This window comes from Neophocaena asiaeorientalis, unplaced genomic scaffold (assembly GCF_003031525.2).
Source record: "Neophocaena asiaeorientalis asiaeorientalis breed wild unplaced genomic scaffold, Neophocaena_asiaeorientalis_V1.1 scaffold246, whole genome shotgun sequence".
Taxonomy (NCBI): Eukaryota; Metazoa; Chordata; class Mammalia; order Artiodactyla; family Phocoenidae; genus Neophocaena; species Neophocaena asiaeorientalis.
The window spans coordinates 1,712,686-1,726,143 of record NW_020174551.1 but is presented as its reverse complement, the minus strand read 5'-3'; the positions used below and the strand labels follow the sequence as shown (position 1 = coordinate 1,726,143).

Below are 13,458 nucleotides of genomic sequence, written 5' to 3'. Positions count from 1 at the left end.
CCCCCTTCCCATTCCTGTATGTGCTAAGAGCAATTGTAAAAGGAGACCAACTTATATTAAACCTGCCTGGAGTCAAAATGTAATCTAACACCTGTAGTCCGCAATTTGTCATCGCTTCATGGATACATTTTTTTTTTTTTAATAACAGATTTCCTGAGTTTTGACCTTAGGATACTGTATAATCCAAAAAAAGCAACAAAACTAAACCACGGTTTTTAATGTCTTATAATGTTAGGATGTGAAATTAGAACCATAAGAGCCAACTCAAGTAACATCATTTGAAGTTAGAAATAGTGCTGAGTTGTGTACCTAGGCGGATATGTTTTGCCTGTGAAAATGTCTCTGAGAGATAAAGTCAAGAGGCAAATCGTAATGCATGTGTACTTTCTCCTACACTCATGCTTTCAGACTTTCCTAGGTGACTGAGATCAAGTAAGGATGTTATTAACTGTAAGGTCCATTTTGTATTTTATAGTAAAGTGCTTGGTTTTCATTAGGGGAAAGACAAGGCTATATATTCAAAGTGATTCATGTGGTACAGAGTTTTCAAACTTTTTGGTGTCAGGGTCCCCTTTCACTCTTACTATTAAGGACTCCAAAAATATGCATATCTATCAATATTTACCATATTAGAAATTAGTTCTGAGAAATCTTTTAAATGTTTGTCTGAAAATAATTATAAATAATATTTACACATAAATGATATATTTTTATGAAGATAACTATCTCCAAAACAACAAAAAAATAAGAGTCCCATTGTTTTACATATATATTTGCAAATACTTTTAATGTCTGACTTAATGGAAGACAACTGGATTCTCATAATTGCTTCTCATTCATTCTGATACAAAGTGTAGTTTTGGTTGACGTAAATGAAGAAAATCAACCGTCACACAGACATGCAATTAGAAAAGGAAGGGATATTTTAATAGCCTTCCCAGGAAATTATGATCATTCTTCTTCTGTACAAAACTCTACAAGTGGTAGTTTCTTAAAGGTTGGCTGCCAAGTAGAATCTAAAATCATATCAGTGAACTTTCATACTTTTTTACCTTATAATTCATTGGTCTGCCTTGTACTTTGAATGGATCTTTTACCTATTCATTTTATAGTATCATGCAATGCTCATTTAGAAAATATTGATATATTGAGTTATTCAGATCTTCTAAATGTCGACACATTTCATTGTATGACATATTTTTTTAAATTTCTTAAATCACCGCCAGTATCATCAGGGAAGTCTTTAAGTATTAGGGAACTGTGAAGCTTTTAGTGGAAGCTACAAGTTTTCCAAAATTCTGATTTTTGCTTGAAAGGTAAAATTTAATCATTGGCAACAAATACTACCAGGTTTGTTTTGTTTTTTTTTTTTTTTTTGAATTGACGGGTTTACTTTATTTTTAAGAAAATATCTGCCACATACCCAAGTCTGAATAATCATAGTTTGCCTGTTGGTTGTTCCTTCAAGTAAAAATGATATTTATTCCAAGACAAAGGTGCTAGTTCAGCTGTCAGCTCATAGCATCTCACAAATGCTTTTTCTCACGAGAAGCATCTTAACTTCAGTATGCCACAGAAGTGCATTATGTGTATTTCCCAGTTCCTCACACAGACTATTAAAATGAAGTACGCTCAAGAGTTGAGATTTAATATAATTAATACCACATTACTGCTTCATCAGGATATTCTTAAATGAAAGTTGCATGTTTACTGTGTGTATGTGGCAGTGAAGAACACAACTACTGGTGAAGTTTGGTGCCACTGACTTGACTTATGCTAACAGGCCGGCAGTTTCCCCGCCATTGCTTTTGTACCATCAGTATAAGTTTTAGCACCGTCAAAGAGGCAACTAATGTCTCAGTTTTGCTATGAAAATAGTTTTGATTCATGGACCTCTCTGTGGGGATATCGGGATTCCCCCAGGGGACCGTGGATCACATTTCTAGAACCGATGAAGGAGGTCATCTTAAGAGGATCCCAGGCTGTGCACATAGAAGGTGTCACCCTGAAAGGGATTATGATTATGAGGTGTAATTCCATGTGACAGATGCTTGAGCGGCAACTTCCACGTGCTAGGTGCCACGTGGAAGAACTAAGATGTGTGCAGTATATGAATGAAAGAAATAAGACAGCTTATTGGTGGACTTTCTCCTTTGTAGATCTGTAGATTTTTGGAGTGAAAAGGACAGACAAATCTCTGAATTTGTTGCTAACTTTCATAACAAGTGTAGTTACAGAAAACTACGTGAGGCATTATACTGCTGATTCTTAAAACCTCATCTCATGTTTTAATGACAGAAACTACTTCCGGAAACCTTACTTATGACAAGAACTCTGCTAAGTACTTAGCGTGCATTATCTCACTTAATCCTCATAAAACTACAAGGAAGATTTTACAGATTAACAAATGCTGTGGCTCTGAGAAAGAAACTTGCTCACAGCTGCAAGGCTAGTAAGCATATGTGCTTTGGGGGATAAAGACTGGATTCAAAACGAGAACTTTGTGACCTCACAACTCCTGCTAACAAGGTTTATGTAAAAGCAATCTTAAGGATCATGTGATGCCCTGGAATTGTTTTTAACACACAAAAAAATGGTTAAAAAAAATATATACATATATATATATTTGCTCTCAGATACCTGCTAGATGTAAGTTCCTATAATGAGTGACAGTTTCTTTACTTTTAAAACCTAGTTTTGCTACAAATGAATAATAGAAAGAAAAAACAGTAAGTTGTACAGAACAAAAATAGTAACTGGTCTGCAGTTAAAGAAAGAGAGAATATGGAATTAATGCAGTGCAGCAAAGGTGTACTGAGCACTTATGTGTGCCAATATGTAGCTTATAGTCCAACAATGAGATAGAGGTAGAATAGTCCTATTAATTATTAATTACTAATGCTAAGTTCTCCCCACTGAGGTTCTGAGCTAAAATTAACAGTCTTAAGTGCTGATTTTGAAAAAAAGGGAAAACTAGGGGGTAGAGTTAGGTTGCTGAAACTTAAGACAAATATCTCAGTTATATGGTATTTTATATATAGTATATTTTAAAAACAGCAGCACTTATTCATTTAACAAATTCTAATTGAGTTATGCATGAGGGCTTTCCAGTTGTGCTAACCAATTGTTCTTATTGCCTGGTAAATATATTTTCTCAGGATTTTTAGTGGAAGAATGCTTTCCTTCTTCGGATCAACTATATTACATTCTGTTATTTTAGATGAGGTAAAATTAAACAAGTAAAAATATTCTGATATTAACTCAAATGCGGTTAGAAGTCATCTCCTGTTGATGCACATCACCACGAAGGACCTGAAGCTCTGGTGAGGCTCACTCCTATGGGTGAGGCTTGTCAGAGAGAGGGGGATGTGGCCACCTGGGAGCCAATTTTAACCTATTGCCTATTACCGCACTGGATCAGCCACCCTATACAGTCACCTCCTTAATAATTTCTCATTTTCTCTATATAAAAAAGACCACAAAGTCTTGGCATATTATAAGTAATCCAGTTCACCCCATAATGATACAGTGAATTATATACTTTCCTAAACTTAATCATTTAGGATCTCACTTCCTTCCCTGCAGGCAAAAGCCATTATTTTTTACACATGGCTTCCAGCTGGTTTTCATTGAGGCCTTCAAAATCTATTTGAACACTGAGCGGTTTAAGAAGAGCTGCTTTATCTTTCTTAGTCAGCTTTTGTCACAGTACCATTTTGTCCTTGTGTTTTTAAACTTTTCAGTTTCGAAGGCAGAAAAACAACATATATCCTTATTACGATTGTGTAATAATCGTGTAACTGGGCAAGAAGGTGTTGGGTTTTATTTAGAAGTTGATATCTCTTTTGAATATATTTACAACCTTTCTTCCTTCATCGCCATCTTCATGTTCATTTATACACATGTATGTCATATTTCAGCCCGATGAGATTTTAGTGAATAAATAGGAAGGCAAGACTTATTAAACTTTTAAGTTTCTGTTTGATTATGTCTTACCCATAACTTGTTCATCAACACCCAACTGTTGGAGACAGGACTCCTTACTAGAAAGCTTTGTAAATTAATAGGTCCAGTTACTATAGACACTCCATAAATATTTGATAAATGGAATTTTTTTTTTTTACTCAACCCGGGGTCGATGGTTTTAAACATAATTTCTTTTAGACATGGTAAGCACTTCTGATGAAGAAGGCAGCCATCAGTTAAATGTAAGTTTACCATTCGCTCTTTTTTTTCCCAATTTATTTATTTATTTTGGCTGCACCGGGTCTTCGTTGCTACGAGCTTGCGGCGAGTGGGAGCTACTCTTCGTTGCAGTGCGCGGGCTTCTCATCGCGGTGGCTTCTCTTGTTGCGGGGCACGGGTTCTAGGCAACAGGGCTTCAGTAGTTGTGGCACGCGGGCTCAGTAGTTGTGGCTCACCGGCTCTAGAGCGCAGACTCACTAGTTGTGGCCCACGGGCTTAGTTGCTCCGTGGCATGTGGGATCTTCCCGGACCAGGACTTGAACCTATGTCCCCTGCATTGGCAGGCGGATTCTTAACCACTGAGCCACCGGGGAAGTCCCCGTTCTCTTGAGGATAGAAGTGCCGATGCATCCTTCTGGTTGTTTTTATGATAGTGTTGCTATTTGTGATACTATGTTGAAAGTCCAGTAATATATTGATATTATGAGCTGAGTATTTCTTACTTAGTGTGTGGATACATGAATATTTCTCTTCTCTCTAGTGTTAGTGGTTGTTTCAAGTCCTACCGTGTTTGGGGCTAGATCAGAGGACATGACTGCAGGTCACAGTAAGGGTAGACCTTACTGACAGTAGAAGGCCAAGGCCCTGCTGCTCCGGCTCCGGCCCTGGCAGCCCCTCAGTTGTCATTTCTCTCTAGCGGAGGGCTGTCCGAGCTGTTCCTGTGATGGCAGTGCTGGTGGCAACGTGCTGTATCTGTGCTCTCTAGTATGGTATCGCACAGGGTGGCTATCTCGCGCTGGAAATGTGGCTCATGTGACCGAGGGAACTCAGTGTTTTCTTTTTTTTTAGTTTTAATGAATTTAGATGTCAGTAGCCGTACGTGGCTAGTATCTGTTGTACTGGGTGGCACGGCTCTAACATGCTGCCTTCCTTGCGGTTCTTCAAACATACCAAGTGTACTCCTGCCTCCCTGCCTTTTCACTTGCGGTTTCCCTTGGTCTGCTTTGCTCTTTTTCATGGTTTGGTCCTCACTTCCTTCAGGCCTCTGCTCAAATCCTACCTCCTTAGGGAGCCTTCCTTGAACTACCGAATCTAAAATAACTTCCTCTGCCCCCAGTTCTCCTCCTTATGCTTGGCTCTATTTTTGCTTATAGTATTTATTACTACCTGATATCTTATTTATGGTCTGTCTCCTCTACTCTAGAGCCTTTGTTCAATTTTCTTATGTGATCTTGCGCACAGAAGACAGGAGAACATAATGTTTAAGGGCATGGGATTTAAAATCAGGTATGTTTTAGATATCCAATCCTGCTAATTAGAAGCTATGAGGCCTCACACAAATTACCTATACTCTCTGAACCACAATTTTCTCATCATAAATGGAGTAAAAATGCTTACTCCAGGATTACTGTGAAAATAAAATATATTTATAGCATTTAGGCTCATAATAAACTTTACATGAATGCCAGCACCTATCATTAATATTAATAGTATTATCATTATTATTGAAGCCACCTTGGTATTTCACTGCTGCGAACCCTAAGAAACTAACAATAGAAGCTACAAAAAAAGAAAGAGGCTTTTAAATAAACCTTTTAAAACTCTCTTTGTAGAAATTATCAATATCAGAAATGAATTGCCGACCAGATTAATTTAAGTTCAGTTGTGATGGAGAAAAATCCAAAGCAAAATGAGATAGGATGAATTGTCAGGCTTCAGTTTGCAAAGGTCAAGAGGAAAGGGATGGATAGCTATCTTTACAGAATGATATATTCTGTTATTTGGGAAAGTCATGTGAAGAGAGATGAGAGACTTTAGGAATAGAAAGGTCAACTGCTAGGCCCATTTTGAAAAAGGGGAAAAAGGATGAGTCTGGAAAGTGTGCAGACTTGGGCAGATTTACATAAATATCTGGGTAGCTGCTCCATTATACTTACCTTTTTAAAAAAAAAATACCAGAAAACAATAATCTGGGCTTGGGAAGAACTTGTTAGGAAAGAGCCTATCTCTGTTCAGATGGCAGGGCATCCTCTGTCTTGGTTGCAGTAATTGTAAATTTTGTGGTTTCAGAAAGTCAATCAGCCAGAAATATATGCGTGAACTGTCAGATGAGCTGAGGAACAGGATGGCGTGTAGTCCATCCAGCGGGAATCAATGACATGGCCTCAGGCCGGAGTTACTCAGGGCACTGGCTGGGGACAGGGACCAAACTTGAGTCATTCTAGTTAACAAACGAGGAGTTTCAAACATCTCTGAGAAGTTCGGACAGAAAAACTAAAGTTCACTTAAGTGGGTGTTCAGAAACCTGTCCTATGAAGACGAGACTAAAAGAGTTGGCATTAGTTAGTCAAGATGTGGGAAAGTGCAGAAAAGGCGACTTGATCCCGCTCTTTAGATGGAGGGTTTGGGGAGAGCATTTGGACTGATTTCCCCGCCTGGGGAATACCACATCGTAAGCAGTAGGCTCTGCTCTGTTTTTGTTCAGAGTATTCATACCACTGGAAGAAGCACTACACGACAGTAAGAAGAATTTCCTGATCGTTTGTCATAATAATAAGCTACTGCAGGTGGCTAGTGAGGAAATGTATGCCGTTCTTTTTTTTTTTTTGCGGTACGCGGGCCTCTCACTGTTGCAGCCTCTCCCGTTGCGGAGCACAGGCTCCGGACGCGCAGGCTCAGCGGCCATGGCTCGCGGGCCCAGCCGCTCCGCGGCGTGTGGGATCTTCCCGGACCGGGGCAGGAACCCGTGTCCCCTGCATCGGCAGGCGGACTCTCAACCACTGCGCCACCAGGGAAGCCCTGTAGGCAGTTCTTTTTGCTAAAAATTATAGAAGACAATAAATAACTCTGTGCCTGGAGTAATCCGAACATTTCAGGGGAATGAAGATAGCTGGGACAGAGTAACTTGGGGACTCTTTTCATCTCAGATATTATGAATACTGCGCTCCTTCCTATCTGCTTGAAGATACCAGAAATATTATTTAACCTTCTTCATGCAAATATTGTCATGGCTCCCAACTCAATATAGAGCATCGTCTGACCTGACACAGGATATCTCACTTTGTAGATCATTTCCATTGCTGCTAGCTCTCTGAGAAACATCTCCCTCTCCTCTGATGGCAGCCACATTGTCATTGTCCCGAGGAAACCTACTGTCTTAGACTGACAGCTCTCTGTGTTTAAAATTTCCAGTTTTGAGGGTGTTCCTGAGATGCTCCATGTTTCTAGGTTGTTCTGGATCCAAGTAGCACCTTCACAAGGAACTGTGAGGACTAAATGAGTTAATCGATGTAAAGTTCTTAAAACTGTCTGGCGCAGAGTAAGCGTCCAGTAAGTGGTGGCTGCTATGATTATTGTTTCTCCGTTTCATGTGTGGCTTCTCTGTGTCTGTGTGTTACTACTGCTAGGTTCAAAGTTAGAAGTGGGGGGTGAAATAGGCCAATTGGTGGGACCTCAGGAGAAGAACGAACCCTATCGTGCAGAAAGATTATAGTAACTTCAAAGTATAGTTTTGGAAAATCTCTTTAAATCTAACCAATGCACAATGGAAAACCCCTAAAGAACCAATCTAATTATTTAATTAAGTGGAACCGTTATGCTGACTTTTACTACAGAAGGCAAGCATAATTTAAAAAATGGGGCATTTTAATTCTCTTTTGTTTTCCAATTATCACAATTGCTCTAAAAGGGGGTCCTTGTGCTTGAGTATACATGTTGTGTGAGTACATATTCCTATGTAATTTCAGTCTCTCTCTCTCCTTCTTACCGACCCCCCCAAAAATAATCTTCACCTGTTGATGTAGAGGTTCATTTATTACAGTGTTCAAGCTGCCCAGATTACAATCTTACAAGCTCAGAGCAAATATCTTCTGCCATCAGAGCTGCCATGAGCAGCGTGGGTCCACCGTGCAGACCTCCTCTCCCTGCCAGCTATAATTAGGATGTTGAAGTAATGGAGCTCTCACTTTTTTGCTGATGCCTGCTTACCACAGCAGACCACATACGTTTACTCTTAGTTGAAAGGGGTAAAGAAAATGTCAAGAACATTCATTTTAATTGGTCGACACTATATGGACCTTCAGTGCCACTGTTTATGGTCTTCTGTTTTAGATTTCTTTCTGCCACCAGCCATCAGCTTATTATAATGGGTATTCTTATTTGCATTTGATTATCCTTTTATTGTTATATTGATTGTTACTTGTTACGAATTATTATTTTAAAAGTTTCATCCTCTTCTGTTACCTAAGTAACAATGTCATCTGCCCTAATATCTATTCAATTCTACAGAAAAGGCTGACATTTTCACATCGGTAAGAAATTAGTTTTTCATCAGGTAGTCCCTGAGACTAGGATAAATGGCAGAGATTGTTTTCTTAAATGCTTGCTTTGATGTTGATGTTTTGTAGTTTTAAAAAAATTTGTCATCTGGGTAGTGTGTGGTGGTGCTGGTAGTGGTGGTACCAATGTTTCTCTCGTGTAACTAGACATGTTTTCTTCTTCATTGACTGGACTGAGTTCCCCCTGAGCTTTGGAAAATGTTTAATTTGTTACTCTAACATGGAAAACACCACCTAAAATAGGAGAGAATGGTAAAAGAGAAACATGTGTTTTTTAAAAAAGTGAACTCACTATTCTTAAAGGTCTTGGGAACTTCCAGGATGTTAGACACTGACCTGCGTGGAGGAAATTCGATCTTTGCCTTTGGAGTTGACATGATACTTTCTAATGGGAACCTTCCTTGTAGCCTTTTGCTGTTATAGCGCTGCCGCTGATGTTGCAAGGTGTGAGCAGCGGCTGAGTTCCTCTTCAGGGTCCCGTGCACCCTCTCCAGGAAGTCCTTCTCACATAGGCCTCTGAGGGGAACAGGGGCGAGTTGTTTGGACAATCTCCTCTGTATTGCTTTCTCTTTCTTTAGTCAGATTGAAAAAGTTCATAAATATTAAAATGGGAAACTTTTCCATGCAGAGATGACGCTGAAGAAGCAGTTATGAGGGTCAAGAATAAGCTTGCCTAACTAGTGTCAAATGACAAAGCTAAACCAATGTAGTAATCAGTTTGATGTCCTTTATTCAAGGGGAACAGAACAATCCATGGGTTGTACGGGGTACAGTTCCTCACAAGCAGTGGAACACTCTTCCGGAGGGATTTTGGGCCAGTTTTATAGAGCATTAGAAGTGACGACACAGAAAACAGGGCATGATTGTCTGGGGTTGCATATCTGACCTTATTTAGAAAGATCAGAGAGCAAAGAAGTGAGTGTGGAGCCCAGAGCTGGCGTGGCATTTGGGGATTTGCTGACAGGGTACTGTGTTTCTGGTCAAGCAGAGCATTTATAGCAACACGAAAGTTCAATCTGCTGACGTGGCACCCCAGGCAGGACTGGCTCCAACTTGGATCTAGTGTTTAAATACTAGAGGTTTTTGTTTCGGTTTTGTTTTGTTTTCTAATGAGTGGGGAATAGGTAGAAATGAAAGAGAAATTTAAATTAATTACAACTAGAAAACCTTGACATGAAGGATAACAAAAAAAAAAAAGGAAGTGGATTGCAGAACAAAGGATGAATAGTTTGTTCTCTAGCCTCTGCTGGACTGGTGGCTGGGATTCCTGGTTTTCACCCAGGCTACCCAGGTTCAATTCCTGGGCAGGGAACCCAAATCTTGCTTCAAGCCACCACTCACTGCTGTCTCCTTGACATCAGTAATATTGAGGAGGTCCATTTATATGAGTATAATCTAGTCATTTAAAGGGCATAATTTAATAAAAAATTATGTCTTTTAATTAAGTTGGAAGTTTTTATATTTTTAAAAAACATTCTTGTTTAAGGATTAAGATCAGGGCTAAAAGAAAATAAACAAAAGTTGTTCTTAATTTTATGGAGAATTGATTTTCTGACTCAAATACTGACTTATTCCACTGTTATACTCTAAGTAATTATGAGGCTGGTATAATAATGACTATCATTTATCAGATGTTTGCCCTAAGCCAGAGGTGAACAAACTCTGGCCCATGGACCAAATCCAGTCTGCCACCTGTTTTGTTTTTTTAAAATTAATTAATTTATTTATTTGGTACGTTGGGTCTTAGTTGTGGCATGCAGGATCTTTCATTGCGGCGCATGGGCTTCTCTCTAGTTGTGGCACGTGGATTTTTCTCTCTCTAGTTGTGGCGTGTGGGCTTAGTTGCCTTGCGACGTGTGGGATCTTAGTTCCCAGACCAGGGATTGAACCCGAGTCCCCTGCATTGGAAGGCAGATTCTTTACCACTGGACCACCAGGGAAGTCCCTGCCACCTGTTTTTATAAATAAAGTTTATTGGAACATAGCCATGATCATTTGTTTATGCTCACACTATAGAGATGAGGCATCACAACAGAGACGGTATGGCCCTGCTAAGGCTAAAATATTTCCTATTTGGCCCTTTGCTGAAAAAGTTTGTCAACCTCTGGTTTAAGGCAAGCACTGTTCTTTACATGCATTATGTCATTTAATCCTTCCAACATCCCTAGGAAGTCAGTGTCTTATCTTTCTTTCATAGATGATAAAATTGAGGCTTAAAGATGTTTAGTGTCTCGCACAAGGACACCCAGCTAAGGGGAAGAGTCTGGACGTGAGCCCGTGTGATCTCATTTGTAGAGCCTGCACTTTTCCTCTGGGTCCGGTTTCTTTGTCATTGGGCTTCAGAGAGGTAGCACACCACGCTAGCTAACAGCAAGGCCCTGGAGCCAGATCCTTTGAATTCGAATGACCTTTGGCAACAAATGACTTAACTTCTTTGTGCCTCAGAATGGAAACATTACTATTATTAACCTCTTGCTTTGTAGAGGAGATTCTGAATCTCCAGAAATTCTTTTAAGTTTTCAGAAGACCTGAACTTACCATGACTACAGCATCACTACAGTGCTAGCTAGACAACACATATTTCACTGGGCGGATGGGTTTTGAAAGGTAAGATTGTGAATCACATGTTAATTTTGTTTAAATTTTAATTATCAGGTCCTGCACAGACAGCAGTCTCAGCCAGCCAAGGAGAGCTCCCCTCCCAGAGAAGAAGCACCTCCCCCGCCTCCTCCGACTGAAGACAGTTGCACCAAAAAGCCTCGGTCTCGCACAAAGATCTCTTTGGAAGCCCTAGGGATCCTCCAGAGCTTCATCCATGACGTGGGCCTGTACCCTGACCAGGAAGCCATCCACACTCTTTCTGCTCAGCTGGATCTCCCCAAACACACCATCATCAAGTTCTTCCAGAACCAGCGGTACCACGTGAAGCATCATGGGAAGCTCAAGGAACACCTGGGCTCGGTGGTGGACGTGGCCGAGTATAAGGACGAGGAGCTGCTGACAGAGTCGGAGGAGAATGACAGCGAGGAAGGCTCGGAGGAGATGTACAAAGTGGAGGCTGAGGAGGAGAGTGCGGAGAAGAGCAAGGCGGTGCCTGCTGAAATTGACCAGAGATAATGTGAACTGCCACCAGGCAAAGCAATACATCGGTCCAAGGATTTTCTGTTTTAGTTTCTTTAAAAAGTTTTTTTTGGTTGCTTTATTTTATTTTTGTCTTTTTTGGGTCTGTTTTGTTTTCCTTACCTTTTTTTGACATTTCTCTGTTGCACAGGGTACACCTGTAGACTGAATAAGTTCAGTATTTCTGAATCAGACATCGCCTTGGCAAAGACACTAAAGTGTTACGCTTTACAATGGACTGGACCGTAGTCATTATAATCACAGGAGACTCTGCCTTCATTATCCTTGCACTTATGGAAGAGACACCAGGCAAGTTCCAGGATGAAAAGACCTATGAAATAAATGAAGGAAGCTACAAGTGTGTGTGTATATGTATATGTATATATCTATATATTTACATATATATATTAAATTGCATGGGACAGAGAACTTTACAATCCGAAAGAATAGACTGTGAAATGAGTTCTTAAAGAAGAGACTTGTTTATGTATTAAAAAAAAAACCACTTCACAGTGAGTCGCTTTGGCTTTTTGATAAACTGCGGCCTGCTCTCAGGGTGGGGTGACTATTTTTGAATTCCTATTTATTTTCTGTGTTTGTCCCTGATTTTTTTTTTTTTTAATTCTATGGCTTCCTATCTGGCAGCTTGATGGGTAATTTTTGAGGTATGTATTTAACAAAACAAATCAACACTGCCAAAAAAAAAAAAAAAAAAAAAAAAAGGAAGGAAGAAAGAAAGAAGAAGAAGAAAGTAAAGTGAAAAAAAATCAGGGCACCTTAAAATGATACCAGTCAAATTAATCTTAAAGACACAATGCACACTTAAAATGACTCGCATTCCGTTATTCAACTTGTCGTTACTGTAGTGAACAGATGTGTTTCTGTGGACTTCCAAATGAGTAAAGCTGAAATTCAGTACAGAGAAAACTTGTCCGTTAGTGCAGTCTCGATAAAATGACATACTGATGTCAGACAAATGGAATTCACGGTATGAGCCACATATTATTGTGAAATTTATTTACCTGCTTGTGGCTTCAGATCTTAAAATTAGTAAGCCTGCTCATTTAAAACTTGTTTATTGTTGCTGTTTTCTTTTTCATTTTTTTTTTTTAAATAGAAAATAGTTCAATGTAATATTAAGTTAGAAAAGAAGTTGCTGCCCAGTTAAAGGGGCTCCCTCTCAAATAAATCTCCATCCCTTCATCTCCCGAAAGACGTTTCTCATTTCTGTTTCACTTCGGGCTTCCTCTTTGTACGTATTCCATGCACCTAACCAGACGTTTTTAGTCCTTGCTCTCGCGCACCGCATCCCTTCCCTACTACGGGGGCAGCCCTAGCAAGAACCTGTTTTTGAATCATTGTGCAGCTCCAGGCAATAGAGTAAGCGAAGCAATTTCAGTGGAATCACCTACTCCTCATAAATGGAAACATTTTCCCAGTTACCTACATAGCAGTTACCTTACATAAAGCAGAACTAATGCCGACTGGCTATTCAGTGGAGTGAGCATTAAAGCTGCAATCTACTATAGTCCTCCCCCGCCTCTAGCTTCCCATCAGAAACCATTACTTCCCACTTCTACTTCTAGTCATTGCAAGAGGAGACCTCACCTTCAGGACTGGCCGAGTGAAACTAATCTCATGCTTCAAGGTGGCCGTCAAACAGTCCCACACGGTTGGATCTTTTTTAGAGTTGTGCTCTCATGCAGCCTTTTCAAAGACCTCATGCAATATCACTTTGAAAGTTATTTTCTGTTTACGACACAAACATTGTAATATAACTGTTAATACTATTTATATATTTGAAAGGTATAAAAAG

The 13,458-nt window shown here is 39.8% G+C and overlaps 1 protein-coding gene across 1 annotated transcript in view; it reads left to right on the top strand.

Moving 5' to 3' along the window:
* The window catches only part of SATB2 (SATB homeobox 2), a 186,940-nt gene extending 174,541 nt beyond the window's left edge, over positions 1-12,399 (top strand). Inside the window, exon 11 of the mRNA XM_024757394.1 lies at positions 11,178-12,399. Coding sequence (XP_024613162.1) covers positions 11,178-11,639 — 462 coding nt within the window. The 3' untranslated portion in view covers positions 11,640-12,399. The remainder of the gene's footprint in view (positions 1-11,177) is intronic.
* The last annotated feature ends 1,059 nt before the right edge of the window (positions 12,400-13,458 follow it).